The sequence below is a fragment of the Pan troglodytes genome, chromosome 6 (genome assembly GCF_028858775.2).
Source record: "Pan troglodytes isolate AG18354 chromosome 6, NHGRI_mPanTro3-v2.0_pri, whole genome shotgun sequence".
Classification (NCBI taxonomy): Eukaryota; Metazoa; Chordata; class Mammalia; order Primates; family Hominidae; genus Pan; species Pan troglodytes.
Genome location: NC_072404.2, coordinates 150,376,008 through 150,391,338, shown reverse-complemented (window position 1 = coordinate 150,391,338; position 15,331 = coordinate 150,376,008). Strand labels below are relative to the sequence as shown.

The following is a 15,331-nucleotide window of genomic DNA, read 5'->3' as shown; positions in this document are numbered from 1 at the left end:
TAGAAGAAAACCTAGGCAATACCATTAAGAACATAGGCATGGGCAAAGATTTTGTAATGAAATCAGCAAAAGCAATTGCAACAAAAGCTAAAATTGAGAAATGGGATCTAATTAAACTGAAGAGCATCTGCATAGCAAAGGAAACTATCCTAAGAGCAAACAGGCAACCTACAGAATGGGAGAAAATTTTTGCTATTTACCCATCTAACAAACGTCTAATATCCAGAATTTACAAGAACGTAAAACAAATTTATGAGAAAAAAAAACCCATCCAAAAGTGAGCAAAGGATATGAACAGACATTTCTCAAAAGAAGATGTATGTGGCCAACAAACATATGAAGAAAAGCTCATCATCACTGGTCATTAGAGAAATACAAATCAAAACCACAATGAGATACCATCTCACACCAGTCAGAATGGCGATTATTAAAAAGTCAAGAAACAACAGATGCTAGTGAGGCTGCGGAGAATAGAAACACGTTTACATTGTTGGTGGGAATGTAAATTAGTTCAACCATTGTGGAATAAAGTGTGGCGATTCCTCAAGGATCTAGAACCAGAAATACCATTTGACCCAGCAATCCTATTACTGGGTATATACCCAAAGGAATATAAATCATTCCATTGTAAAGATACGTGCACATGTATGTTTATTGCATCACTATTCACAATGGCAAAGACATGGAACCAACCCAAATGTCCATCAATGATAGACTGGATAAATAAAATATGGTACAAATACACCATGGACTACTATGCAGCCACAAAAAGGAATGAGATCATGTCCTTTGCAGGGACATGGATGAAGCTAGATACCATCATCCTCAGCAGACTAATACGGGAACAGAAAACCAAACGCCACATGTTTTCACTCATAAGTGGGAGCTGAACAATGAGAACACATGGACACAGGGAGAGGAACAACACATACCGGGGCCTCTCAGGGCCAAGGCAAGGGGAGGGAGAGCATCAGGACAAACAGCTAATGTACATGGAGCTTAAAACCTAGGTGACAGGTTGATAGGTCCAGCAAACTACCATGGCACACAGATACCTGTGTAACAAACCTGCACATTCTGCACATGTATGCCAGAAGTTAAAAAAAAAAAAGCAAATCCCAATGATATGCTGTGTATCTTCCAAAATTAAAAAAAATTAAAATAAAACATAGGTTAAAAGTAGGGCCGGGCGTGGTGGCTCACGCCTGTAATCCCAGCACTTTGGGAGGCTGAGGTGGGCGGATCACAAGGTCAGGAGATCGAGACCATCCTGGCTAACATGGTGAAACCCCGTCTCTACTAAAAATACAAAAAATTAGCCAGGCGTGGTGGTGGGCGCCTGTAGTCCCAGCTACTCGGGAGGCTGAGGCAGGAGAATGGCGTGAACCTGGGAGGTGGAGCTTGCAGTGAGCCGAGATAGCGCCACTGCACTCCAGCCTGGGTAACAGAGCGAGACTCTGTCTCAAAAAAAAAAAAAAAAGTAAAATGATGGAAAAATATATATGCACTATACAAATGCTAATAAAAAGATTGAATATCAAAGTAGATTGCCATGGATAAAGCTACAATATCAATATGGTGGTACTGGCATAACTATCAATACATCAATGGAACAGAATGAAGTGTCTAGAAATAGACCTACATATATATTGTTAACTGACATTTAATAAAGGTGGCTGGGCAATTCAGTAGGTCATAGGATAGTCTTTTCTTTTTTTTTTTATTATTTAAGTTCTAGGGTACATGTGCATAACATGCAGGTTTGTTACATATGTATACATGTGCCATGTTGGTGTGCTGCACCCATTAACTCGTCATTTACATTAGGTATATCTCCTAATGCTATCCCTCCCCCCTCCCCCACTCCACAATAGGCCCCAGTGTGTGATGTTCCCCTTCCTGTGTCCAAGTGTTCTCATTGTTCAATTCCCACCTAGGAGTGAGAACATGTGGTGTTTGGTTTTTTGGCCTTGCGATACTTTGCTCAGAATGATGGTTTCCAGCTTAATCCATGTCCCTACAAGGGACATGAACTCATCATTTTTTATGGCCGCATAGTATTCTATGGTGTACATGTGCCACAGTTTCTTAATCCAGTCTATCATTGATGGACATTTGGGTTGGTTCCAAGACTTTGCTATTGTGAATAGTGCCGCAATAAACATATGTGTGCATGTATCTTTATAACAGCATGACTTACAATCCTTTGGGTATATACCCAGTAACGGGATCACTGGGTCAAATGGTATTTCTAGTTCTAGATCCCTGAGGAATCACCACACTGTCTTCCACAATGGTTGAACTAGTTTACAGTCCCACCAACAGTGTAAAAGTGTTCCTATTTCTCCACATCCTCTCCAGCACCCTTTGTTTCCTGACTTTTTAATGATCGCCATTCTAACTTGTGTGAGATGGTATCTCATTGTGGTTTTGATTTGCATTTCTCTGATGGCCAGTGATGATGAGCACTTTTTCATGTGTCTGTTGGCTGCATAAATGTCTCCTTTTGAGAAGTGTCTGTTCATATCCTTCACCCACTTGTTGATGGCGTTGTTTGTTTTTTTCTTGTAAATTTGTTTGAGTTCTTTGTAGATTCTGGATATTAGCTGTTTGTCCGATGAGTAGATTGCAAAAATTTTCTCCCATTCTGTAGGTTGTCTATTCACTCTGATGGTAGTTTCTTTTGCTGTGCAGAAGCTCTTTAGTTTAATTAGATCCCATTTGTCAATTTTGGCTTTTGTTGCCATTGCTTTTGGTGTTTTAGACATGAAATCCTTGCCCATGCCTATGTCCTGAATGGTATTGCCTAGGTTTTCTTCTAGGGTTTTTATGGTTTTAGGTCTAACATTTAAGTCTTTAATCCATCTTAAATTAATTTTTGTATAAGGTGTAAGGAATGGATCCAGTTTCAGCTTTCTACTTATGGCCAGTTTTCCCAGCACCATTTGTTAAATAGGGAATCCTTTCCCCATTTCTTGTTTTTGTCAGGTTTGTCAAAGATCAGATGGTTGTAGATGTGTGGTATTATTTCTGAGGGCTCTGTTCTGTTCCATTGGTCTATATCTCTGTTTTGGTACCAGTACCATGCTGTTTTGGTTACTGTAGCCGTGTAGTATAGTTTGAAGTCAGGTAGCGTGATGCCTCCAGCTTTGTTCTTTTTGCTTAAGATTGACTTGGCAATGTGAGGATAGTCTTTTCAATAGCTGGTGATGAATCAATTTTGTTAAAAGGTGGGAAAAAATGAACCTTGACCCGTATCACAAACCATTCACAAAAAAATGATTCTAGATGAATCAAAGACAAAGATAAAAAGGTGAAAAGAATAAAGTTTCTTGAAAAAAATAGGTGATCTTGGGAAAAGCAAAGTTTATAAGTAGGCAGGATGCAAAATGCACTAAATTTGAAAGAAAAACAATTGGTAATTGACTTCATAGAAGTTTAAAAGTTCTACTCATCAAAAGATATTGTTATGAAAATGAAAAGGATTTCCACAGATGAAAGTGAAGATTTCACTATATCATATATATATGACACAGCATTTACATCTTGAACACATATCATAAAAAGACAAAGTGTGGTATAGTTATATGATGGAGTACCATTTGGCAATATAAAAGAATCTGTTAACATGTATAAATCTGAAAACATAATCCCAAGTCAAAGAATTCAGACATAACAGTGTACTTACTGTATGACTGAATTTATATGAAGCTAAAAATCAGGCAAAACTAATCTATGGTGACAGAAATCAGACCAGTGTTTGCCTGGGGCTGGAGCTGCGGACTGACCAGAAGGGGAGAGATGGGAACTTTCTGGGGTGATGGAAGTATTCCATATCTTGATAGGAGTGTTGGTTACACAGATGATATATTTTTCAAAACTCACCAAATTGTGTACTTATGATCTATACATTTCATTCTGTCTACATTTTACCTCAATTTATTCAAAATAAAAACTAACCATGTCTCACAGTATGACACATTCTTCAGTACCCTGTCCTAGGGTTTTAACTTTATATGAACATTTTAATTTTCATTGACATTTAAATTACATCTTACCTACTGAAATTTGTCTTTTCTACTCTTCTTTTTTGTCATTTGTAAAAATGGAAAAAGGTAAATATTTATAATTAATCTTTCACACGTTCAATGAAAATCAAGTAAGTCAAGACTTTTTTTCATCCTCAAACCCTGTTTCTATAGCTTTCCTTTCAACTCATGGAAAGGCAGATCTTCACAACTCCCAAGTATGGCATAAAAATAAGATTAAGTGGGGTTGATTGAGATGGATATTCTGTTTCTACCTACAGATCTATCCTCTACTCTTCTCCACATTTTACGTTTCCAAAGAGGCTGATCTGTATTGACTGCCCCAGAGGTTCCCTTGCCCTTTGGCTGTGGACAATGGGAGGCACTTGTAGAACATGGGAAGTTGGGAGGATAGTGAAATTGGGTTATTTATCCTCCTAGCATTTTCCCTTCGGTGCCACAGGTTGGCAGTTGTCTATTTCTTTACTAAAAGCTACAGTTGTTTCGAGGCTGCCCTCTCCTATACCTAAAGGATTCTACAGGTCTGGAGACCAGTTCTGTCTTCTCACCCTTTCAGGCCCAGCAGACATGGTTCTCCTCTGTTGATAGTCCTATGTTGCTTCACCATCCCTTGTTAATCTCAATTAACTCTGTCTACCCTTTTTAAAATTCATTAAATTAAATTTAATTAAACTTTATTAAATTACTCTGAGTATGCTATCTAATTCCTGAGAAGACCCTGACTGATTCATCTCAATTATTTTAGTTTTTTCTAAATCAGATCTCATTTCAGTTATGTATGGCAGTTCTGAGGCATGTTCACCACGTAAATATTCACAATCAAATTGGAAAAATCATAGGTATTCCTCTCCATTTGTTTAAAAATATTGTGAGTATATTTTTGTGAGTTGTTTGTGAGTATATGATTTCTAGAATTGCTTACTGTACAGGAAGCAGCCTCTGTGAATTTCTCTTTGTCTTGCTAGTTCCTTAAATAAAATACATATGCTCCCTGGAAGTTATCTTTAATATACGAAAACACTCTAAGACATTAAACTGTGATGGTGAAATTATGTGGAGTCTATACTTCCTTATGCTGGTGCTTCAGGAGCAGTATAGTTGAGAATATACTCTGAGACTTCTATGTTTGATTTTTTGCAAAGTGGGGCAGTTGTTTCTCTTTTAAAGATTATAACGCCAAGAAATGCATCAGAGTCAGGAAATTAAAAGAAAAACATCTGAACGAATGCATTAATGTGAGCCGTACATGGAGAGGGAACAATAGTTGCGAAGCATTTCACTGGGTTTATCTTTCAAAATTGATATGAAGCAAAATTCATTCTAAATATAACTCTTCATTCTAATGGCCAACATGATGTTTAATTTTAAAGTAACTTTGCATAAACTGCAATACACCTTCAAAAATATAACTGGCTCTAAATCAACACTTGGATCAATATATAAACAAACATCTTTATGTTTAGGGACTGGTCATCTGAAATTTCCACTACAAACAGCAAAACAAATATAACTAAGAGATTAACCTAAGTATCAAATTATATTTTACAGCAACATGTGTCATTATGTGCTCACCATCTTCAGCTAGATAAACCACAGTAGCTTCCTTGGAGTCTGGATAAAGGGGTTCCGTTTCTAAGCCCGTTGGGATATACACTGGCTCAGGACAAGAAGGAGTCCAATCTGGAAAAAAAAGTGAAACATTATTTGAAGATGACTTCAAAATAAAACAGAAAAATTTTATTGCATATTTTCAAATTATTCATTGGTAGATCTAGGCTAAAATGTAGTGTTTTGTGTGGGGTAAGATTTTACTAAGGGTTCATTGGAATAATGAATATTGTCACTTAGGACATTTCATTCATATCTTCTTCTGAATTATTATATTGAGTAGTTTCATGCTTGCTTTTTGCTCGTTACTGATTTTATACCTATTTTATAACACATTTCTCTTTCTCCTGAGCCCTTGATACCATTCTGTCTCACCTCTGGGAAATCTTACTCTACCTTTTATTCTTCCTTTCCCTTCAGCTTCTTTGCTTGATAATGGCTGTCAAGATAAATCTTATAAACATGTTCAGGTTTATCTCCCAAAAGGAAAGATAGTCTTAGATGTCCCCCTACCCCTGCCACTTCTCCTTTAGCTATCAGCTTTCCTTCTTTTTAGGATCAAATTTCTTAAACATCATCTGCACTACTCTCAGGTCTTTCTGACCATGACCTATTTGATGGGGAAAAATGACATCACAGCCTTACTACCCTAGTTATTTGTATTTTTTTTTTTAATGAACGAAGAATTTGATGACAAACAAGTATTACTGGACAAACATTTTGGAGATTATGTGTACATCTGCTTTAACAACAGAAGTGTATTTGACATTATCAATAGGGATCAAATCTAGCTACAGAAGAAACACAGTCTACCATATTGATGCAAATGTGTATCACTGTATTGTAGAGTTAAATGAATCACACATGACCAAATAAATTGATAATAAAGATAAGCAAATTATAATTAAAAATTTAAATGTTTTATTTAAAAATCTCATTAGTTGAAAGTCTTAACCAACTTAAGTCAAAATTAACGAACTAATAAAATAGCTCCCATTCTGAAAACATTAGGAATTTCAGCTATTTGCCTTGGTGTATGCTGATTTTCTTTTTTCTTTTCTTTTCTTTTTTTTTTTTTTTTGAGATGGAGTGTCGCTCTGTCGCCCAGGCTGGAGTGCAGTGGCATGATCTCAGCTCACTGCAAGCTCCGCCTCCCGGATTCACGCCATTCTCCTGCCTCAGCCTCCCGAGTAGCTGGGACTACAGGCGCCTGCCACCACGCCCGGCTAATTTTTTTTTTTTTTTTTTTGTATTTTTAGTAGAGACGGGGTTTCACCGTGTTAGCCAGGATGGTCTTGATTTCCTGACCTCGTGATCCGCCTGCCACGGCCTCCCAAAGTGCTGGGATTACAGGCGTGAGCCACCATGCCCGGTCTGTGTATGCTGATTTTCAAAAGTTGCACGAAATCCAGACTTCTCAGTTAAGAAAACAGAGATTTTATTAATTTCTGCTTATGCTCTTCTTTATTTATTAATAACTAGTAAAGAACCATGAAACCCTATCATCATAACTGGAGAAAGAACTTGTATATAAGCGACAAGTTTGCAGTTTATTAGAGTACCCTTACTGAGAGCCATGTTTTGAGAATCAGATGTAACCCACTTCTGATACCCATATCCACTGTTCCACTAAAATTGTTCTTTATGTTGTATTTGAAACAGGGTGAGCATTCAGTTAGATGTCCATAGATTAAATGGACAGACAGATGAATGGACATATGGAGAGATGAATGAATGGGTGGTTGAACAATGCAAAGTTTTTATCCACATATTCCTTAAATGTAAATAATGTAATATACGTCTACTGCATAAACGTTTTATGTCTGGCAATATCATCATTGCAAAAAAGCTACTCTAGAGCAAGGGTTGTTTAAGTAGAAGATTTTGGCTTGAAATGAAGCATTTCAAGATTTTCTGAGTATTCTATAGTAAGCAATTTCATCTGTAATGGACTTAAACATCAACATGGATTCCTGATATAGGCACTTCTTCTTGACTTGTTATTCAGTGATAGATTTTGCAGCTATCTTTATGTCAAGTAGCCTGGAAAATTCTATATTCATCTTTCCATTATCACAATCTCCTACTATCCTTGTTGATGTGTGCTGTTCAAAAAACTATTTGAAAGTGGTGGCTATCATTGTCCCAAGAGAACTCAGATGTCTGTGCATAGCAAATATGTTTCCTAGTTCTCTCAAAGCTGCAAACTCGAGCTGTGAAAAAACACTGCATTCTCTCGAGTCCTCCTTTAGTCAAAGTCATGCTCCCAGAAGAATGGAGACTATGCTTAGCAGTTACCATGTCATATGAGCACCAAATCAGTGCTGTTTGTGCCATTATGTCTCATGGATCACCTTGTGAAGGTTTTTGCTTTGGCCTTCAGCTCCTTTCTCCATAGGCCTTAGGACAGGCTGAGACAACACCATGCCTTCAGCCCTTCACCATATGTTTCATTTTCTTCCAAGGAAAAAGAAAAAAAAAATAAACTTCTATGCAAACGAAGACTCCTTCAGGTCCTAACCATCAGTATAGCAGATGTAAAAGCCTAAGTAGTTGGTAAGGATATTCCATTTTGTATATCTTTTTTCACTTGGCTACTATGAGACTTCTTGTTATCTGTTCTCAGATTTATCTTTGGGTGATCCCACTTTTTGATCACTGAGATATGGTATATGCAAATGATCTTATAAAAGGGATATCCAGGAGCCATAGAAAATCCCAGAAAACACCTTCTGAATTAAAGGTGTTTAACTTGGAATGCTTTTTATAAGTAATTATTTTTATCAGACTTGTTTATTGTGTAAAAGTTAAAAGTATAGCTTAAGCAAAAAGAAAAAAATCCACAATCTCATTATGCAGAAATAGGTATCAACATTTCGGGTTTTTTTTTTTTTTTTTTTTTCCAGAGACAGAGTCTCGCTCTGTTTCCCAGGCTGGAGTGCAGTGGCATGATCTCAGCTCACTGCAACCTCCACTTCCCAGGTTCAAGCAATTCTCCTGCCTCAGCCTCCCAAGTAGCTGGGACTACAGGTGCATGCCACCATGCCCAGCTAATTTTTTTGTATTTTAGTAGAGATGGAGTTCCACCGTGTTGCCCAGGCTGGTCTCGAACTCCTGAGCTCAGGCAATCCACCTGCCTTGGCCTCCCAAAGTGCTAGGATTACAGACATGAGCCACTGCGCCCGGCCAACATTTTGGTTTTTATCTTTTTAGGCTTTCTCGCTTTCAACCATCCAGTTCAGATGCTTTTGGCATATGCTAAGAAAATATATTATTTCACATATTTAGAAACCCAGAAGTAGAGTGGATTCAAGGGATGGTATAATCAGTGACTCAGTGGTCATCCAGAGCTCACTTTTTTATGTCTCTCCACTTTGTCATCCTCATCCTAAGGCTTACCATTGTAAAATGTAAAACAACATGACTGTCAGCGGAAGTGTCTTGTACTAACTGACTTAATCAACTACAGTGGAATCAACCACAATGAGTCAACCACAATGTCTTCTTCAAGTATACGGCATCATTCTATATATACTGATCACCAATTTGTTTTTCCCACCCACTTCACTAAACATCTTAGAGATGTTTAATATACATAGATCTTTATCATTTTTTAACATCTGTATACTGTTCTCTAATATGGATTGCCACAATTTGACCATTAGTGGACATAATAGTTATGTCTTTATTTACCTAAGAGATAAACTGCTGGTCAGGGAATACATGTATATTTTCCTTTATTAAGAAACAAAACTGTCAAACCTTTTTACAAAGTGATTATGCAATTTTACATTCCCACCAACAATGTATTAGAGTTCCAGTTGCTCTACTTTCTAACTAATATTTGGTTGTCAGTCTTTTAAATTTTTTGCCATCCTGGTAGATGTAAAGTGGTATCTCATTGTGGTTCAGATTTTCATTTCCCATGTTGAAAAATGTTTTCATATGATTATTGATTATTATAATTCTTTGAGAAATGTCTGTTCGAGTCTTTTGTCCATTTTAAAATTAGGTTTTGATTATTGGTTTGTAGGAATTCTTCATATATTCTGCATACAAGTCTTTTGTCATATATGTGTTGGGAATATTTTTTATAGACTGTGGCTTTCCTTTTCATTTTTAACTGTCTTTTAATGAGAAATTTTAAATTTTGATGAAGTCAACTTTATTAATTTTTCATTGTTTCTTTTTTCTTTCTGGCTCCTAAGGAATTGTTGCCTTATCTATAACTACAGAGATATCATTCCATGTTTTCTTCTACGAGCTTTATAATGTTAGGTTATATATAGCTTCGTTTAGGTCTATGATCTGTCTTGAATTAATTTTTGTTTACTAGTGAGGTAGAGGTCAAGGATTTTTTTTTCTACATGTATGCTAAGTTGTTACAACACCACTTACTGAAAAGACTTTCCTTACCCTCATTGGGTTTCTTTGGTGCCTTTGTCAAAGGTCATTTGGTAATAAACACGTTTGTCTATTTCTGGACATTTTACTCTGTTCCACTGATGTATTCATCTTTTTGTCAATTGTGCCCATTAAAAAAATCTACCAAAACATACTTCTATCCACATTTCACAGGGCCAGAAACAAAGCAAATATTTAAATGTTTATTAGGTATTATACTTATGAAAAGTGCGAAAACAAAGAACTACAGCTTACTGATTTATCACAAAGCAAATATCACATAGGCCAAGAAATATACATTGCAAGCACCTTACATACTCCACTCATGCCCCTTTCCCATCACCAGCCTCTCCCTCCCTTTGAAAAGTAGCCATTAGTCTTAATATAATGCAGTCATTTCTTTACTCTCCTTTATAAATTTGCCACCTAAGCATTCATATATATGCATGTGTATAATACAGTTTTTATCTACAGAAGTGTAAATAAAACTATTGCTTTGCTTTGCCTATATTTGAACTTTATAAAATTAAAATCACATAATGTATGGTATTCTTCTGTGCTGTTTTTCACGTATATTCATGAAATCAATCCACATTGTGGCATATTGCTGTAATTTGCTTATTTCATTGATATATAATATTGTACAAAATGTTACAATTTATCAATTTCTATTTATAATGGACATTTGGGCTGTTTCAGTTTGGGGCTATTAAGAAAAATGGTGCTATGAACAGCTTTATACATATTGCTTAGAGCACCTGTGCTCACATCAGTTTTAGGTATACAACTGGGAGTAAAAATTCTAGGTTGCAGGGCATGTATCAATTTCAGTAAATAACGCCAAGCTATCATCCAAAATGATCATACCAATTTACACACCCACCAGCAGGTCACAAAGTTTCTGTTTGCTCCATATGCTCACCATTCCTTAGTATAAGTTAAATTTAACCTTGCAAGGTTTCTGTGAAACCGTACTCAGCCTCATTAACAATCAGGGAATAGCAAATTAAAATCACAACAAGACTTCATGATAAGGTTGATATTATCTCATATGTTTATTGGCCATGTGAATATCATTTTTTATAAAGTGCCCATTCAAGTCTCTTGCCCATTTTCCTACTGGGTTGTTTGTCTTTTCTTATTACTTTCACAAATGCTTTATGTATTCCAGAAATGATCTATTTGTCAGTTATGTATTGCAAATATTAATATATTCTCCCAATCTATTGTTTGCCTCGTTTTATTTTTTGATGAACTGAGGTTTTTAATTGTATCGTAGTCAAATTTATCAGTCTTTTTCTTTATGGTTTAGGGTATTTTCTGTTCTGTTTAAGCCTTTCCAGATTTTAATATTATGAAGATATTTTCTTGTATTATTTTCTAGAAGTCTTATTGTTTTACCTTTCATTTTTATATCCATAACCCATTTAAAATGGACTTTTGTGCATAAGGTTGGGGTGAGATTTCACTTTTTCCATATGGAAATCCAATTATTCCAGTATTATTTACTGAAAAGACCATCTTTAACTTTCTCTTGCAGTTCCACCTTTGTCATAATGACCATATATGCATAGGTCTGTTTCTAAGCTCTCTGTTCTATTCCATTCCTGTTTCCTTTCAGCAATGCCATATATTACTATAACTTTATTAAGGTTTAAGAGCTAGTAACTCTTACAATTTTTTTGTCCTTTTAAGAGGTCGTTGGCATTTCCATATGCATTTTTAAAGTACCTTGTCAATTTCTATAAAAAAATCACAATTGGGATTTTGACTGGTATTGCATGGGACATGTAGATCAGTTTGGAGATAACTGACATCTTTAAAATAATGAGTCTCCCAATCTATGAACATGCTATTTCCCTCTATTTACTTAGGTCTTTTAAAAATCTCTCTCAATGCTTTATTGCTTCTTCATAGAAATCTTGTCTATCAGATTTATTCCTAGGCATGTGGTTTTTAATTTTATTTGAAACAGTTGAAAACATACAGAAAAGTTGCAATAACAGGAAAAACAACTTTTTTTCCCTGAAATGTTTGCAAACATAATACCCCATCCTCTCCAAATACTTATATTTCCTCCAGTGAAGGAAATCCTCCTATATAAATAACCATAATACAACCATCAAGATCAGGACATTAATACTGATTTATTTCTAATATTTAATCCTTAGACTTAAAATTTTGACAGTTGTATAAATAATGTCCTCTATAGCAAAAGGATCCACTTTAGAATCACACATTGCATTGAACTTTAATGTGTATTTTAGTTTTCTTCGATATAGAACAGCTTTTCAGTCTTTCCTTATATTTCATGACTTTGACACTTTTGAAAATTACAGGTCAGATTTCCAATGTCAGCTAAGAGATACAGAATGTTAAAAAAAAAAAAAAAAAACAACCCAGCACTTTGGGAAGCTGAGGCAGGCGGATCACGAGGTCAAGAGACGGAGACCATCCTGGCCAACATGGTGAAACCCCGTCTCTACTAAAAATACAAAATTAGCTGGGCGTGGTGGCACGCGCCTGTAGTCTCTGCTACTCAGGAGGCTGAAGCAGGAGAATCGCTTGAACCTGGGAGGTGGAGGTTGCAGTGAGCCGAGATCGCACCACTGCACTCCAGCCTGGTGAGACTCACTCCAGCATGAGACTCCATCTTAAAAAAAAAAAAAAAAAAAAGTGTCATCCTCACCCTTACAACAAAAAATAAAATAACAAACTGCAAATTAATGACTTTTCGCCAACCCACCATAGAAGAGGTTGCAGGGCAACCAAATGCTCCAAAGTCTGCGAAAAGACAGAAACCTGCAAGGTGAAATTGGACCTCAGTATTTGCCCACTGAAGGCAGATGCTGCTGAACTTCATATAATCTGGTAAAAAGGCACAGCTAAAGCTTTTAAAATAAATTTTTAAAAGCCAAATGTGAGTGTGAAGCCCCTTGGGGCTGCAGATATAAGTGGGTTAGTACCCACTTTCAGACTTTTCCTCTGGGAATCCCACCAGGTGCTCACAAGGAAGATCAAAGAGAATCCTGGGAAAGTTATTCTTGTGGTGTTGTGTTGGGGAGGGGAACAGCAGCCTCTGCCAAACTCCACCCAGACCCATCTATGCATCTCCCTTTATGGAACAAAATACTTAATCTATAATAAGACATTAGTAGAAAACCATTGCATCTGGGGAAAGGGAACAGAAAAAAACAATTAAAAAAATCCCAACACTACCACACTAACCTTGAGTGAGATGTAGGCATATGTGCTATTTTGTCTATATAGTTGCCTGTTCTAGTCATTTCACATAATTAGAATCACATTATTTGTTCTTTTGTGTCTGGCTTCTATCACTCAGCATAATGTTTTCAAAGTTCATCCATGTTGTACCATGTATCAGTACCTCATTCCATTTTTATGGCTAATTAATATTCTATTGTGTGGAAATACCATATTTTGTTTTTCCATTCATCCATTGATGGACATTTGGGTTGTTTCCACCATGTGGCACTAAGAAAAATGCTGCCATTAACGTTTGTATGTAAGTTTTTGTTTGGATATATGTTTTCATTTCTCTTGGGTACATACCTACAAGTGGAACTGCTGGGTCAAATAGTAACTCAATGTTTAACTTTCTGAAGAAACACCAGGTTTCCAAAGTAGCTGCACAATTTTACATTCCCAACAGCAGTGTATAAGGGTTCCAATCTCTCCACATGCTTGTCAGCACTTGTTATCTGACTTTTTGATTCTAGTCATCCTAGTGGGGGTAAAGAGGTATCTTATTGTGGTATTAATTTGCAGTTCCCTATGACTAAAGATGTTGAACATATTTTCATGTGTTTATTGGCCATTTGTTCATCTACTTTGGAGAAATGTTTATTTAGATCCTTTGCACACTTTAAAATTTGTCTTTTCAATATTGAGTTGTAAGAGTTCTTTATATAGTCTAGATAGAAGTCCTTTGTCAGATAAATAATTTTCAAATATTTTCTCTTGTTCTGTGGGTTTTATTTTCATTTTCTTGACAGTTTCTGTTGAAACACAGAAGTTTCAATTTTGATAAAGTTCAATTCATCTATTTTTTTTTCAGTTGTTGCTTGTGCTTCTGGCATTATACCTAAGAATCCATTGCCAAATCCAAAGTCATGAAGATTTGCCTCTATGTTTCCTTGTAAGGGTTTTATAGTTCAGGCTGTTAGTTAGATCTTGATCCATTTTGAATCAATTTTTGTATATGGTGTGAGGTAAGGGACAAACTTCTTTATTTTGCATGTGGTTATCTATCCAGTTGTCTGGGTGCCATTTGTTGAAAATACAATGCTCTTCCTATTGAATAGTCTTGCCATCCTTGTCAAAAATCAGTTCACCACAGACACATGGGCTTATTTCTGGACTTCCAATGTAATTCACTGGTCTATAAGTCTATCCTCATGACAGTACCACACTGTCTAAATTACTATTTGTAGTAAGTTTTGAAATCAGAAAGTGTGAGCTCTCAAATTTGTTCTTAAGTTTTTTTTTCTTTTTTTTGGCCATTCTGGGTTCCTTGAGTTTCTATATAAATTTTAGTATCAGTCTGTCAATTTCTACAAAGCAACCCACTGGTATTCTAATGGAAATTGCATTGAATCTGTAGATTCATTTGGAGAGGACTGTCATCGTAATAATAGTAAGTCTTTTGATCCATAAACATGGGATGTCTATTTATCTAGATCTTTATTTTCTTTCAGTAATATTTTGTAGTTCTCAGAGTATGTCTTGTACTCTTTACCTAAATGTATTCATATTTTATTCTTTTGCAAATTGAATAGTTTTCATAAGTTCATTTTAGGGTTGTTTATTATAAGTGCATAGAAATACAATTGATTTTTATATATTACTCTTGTATTCTGCAACCTTGCCGAACTCATATTAGTTCTAAAAGTTTTTTTCAGTGGATTGCTTAGGATTTTCTATGTACAAAATTATTTTATTGGCAAATATAGTTTTACTTCCTTCTTTCCAATCTGGACTTTTTAAACTTCTCTTTCTGTCTAATTACCCTGGCTAGAACCTCCATTACAATGTCGTATAAAAGTGGAAAAGTGGGTATCTTTGTCTTGTTCTTGACCTTATGGGGAAAGCATCTAGTCTTTTCACCATTAAGTAGATATTAGCTGTGGGATTTCCATAGACGCCTTTCCTTTCTCTTCCTAATTTGGTGAGTGTTTTTGTCATGAAAGGGTGTAGGATTTCTTAAAAATGTCTTTTCTATGTTTATTGAAATTATCTTGTTTCTTTTT

General features: G+C 35.8%; 1 protein-coding gene across 20 annotated transcripts in view; it reads right to left on the bottom strand.

Moving 5' to 3' along the window:
- AGBL3 (AGBL carboxypeptidase 3) overlaps positions 1-15,331 on the bottom strand; it is a 148,859-nt gene that overhangs the window by 112,635 nt on the left and 20,893 nt on the right. For 18 of the 20 annotated variants that reach the window (XM_016958178.3, XM_016958179.3, XM_063815607.1 and 15 more), the window contains one exon: positions 5,622-5,729. In XM_016958178.3, the coding sequence (XP_016813667.3) occupies positions 5,622-5,729 (108 nt within the window). Of the gene's footprint in view, positions 1-5,621; positions 5,730-12,189; positions 12,715-15,331 lie in introns of those variants that run through there. The other 2 variants (XM_054655198.2, XM_054655199.2) reach the window with 1 other exon arrangement.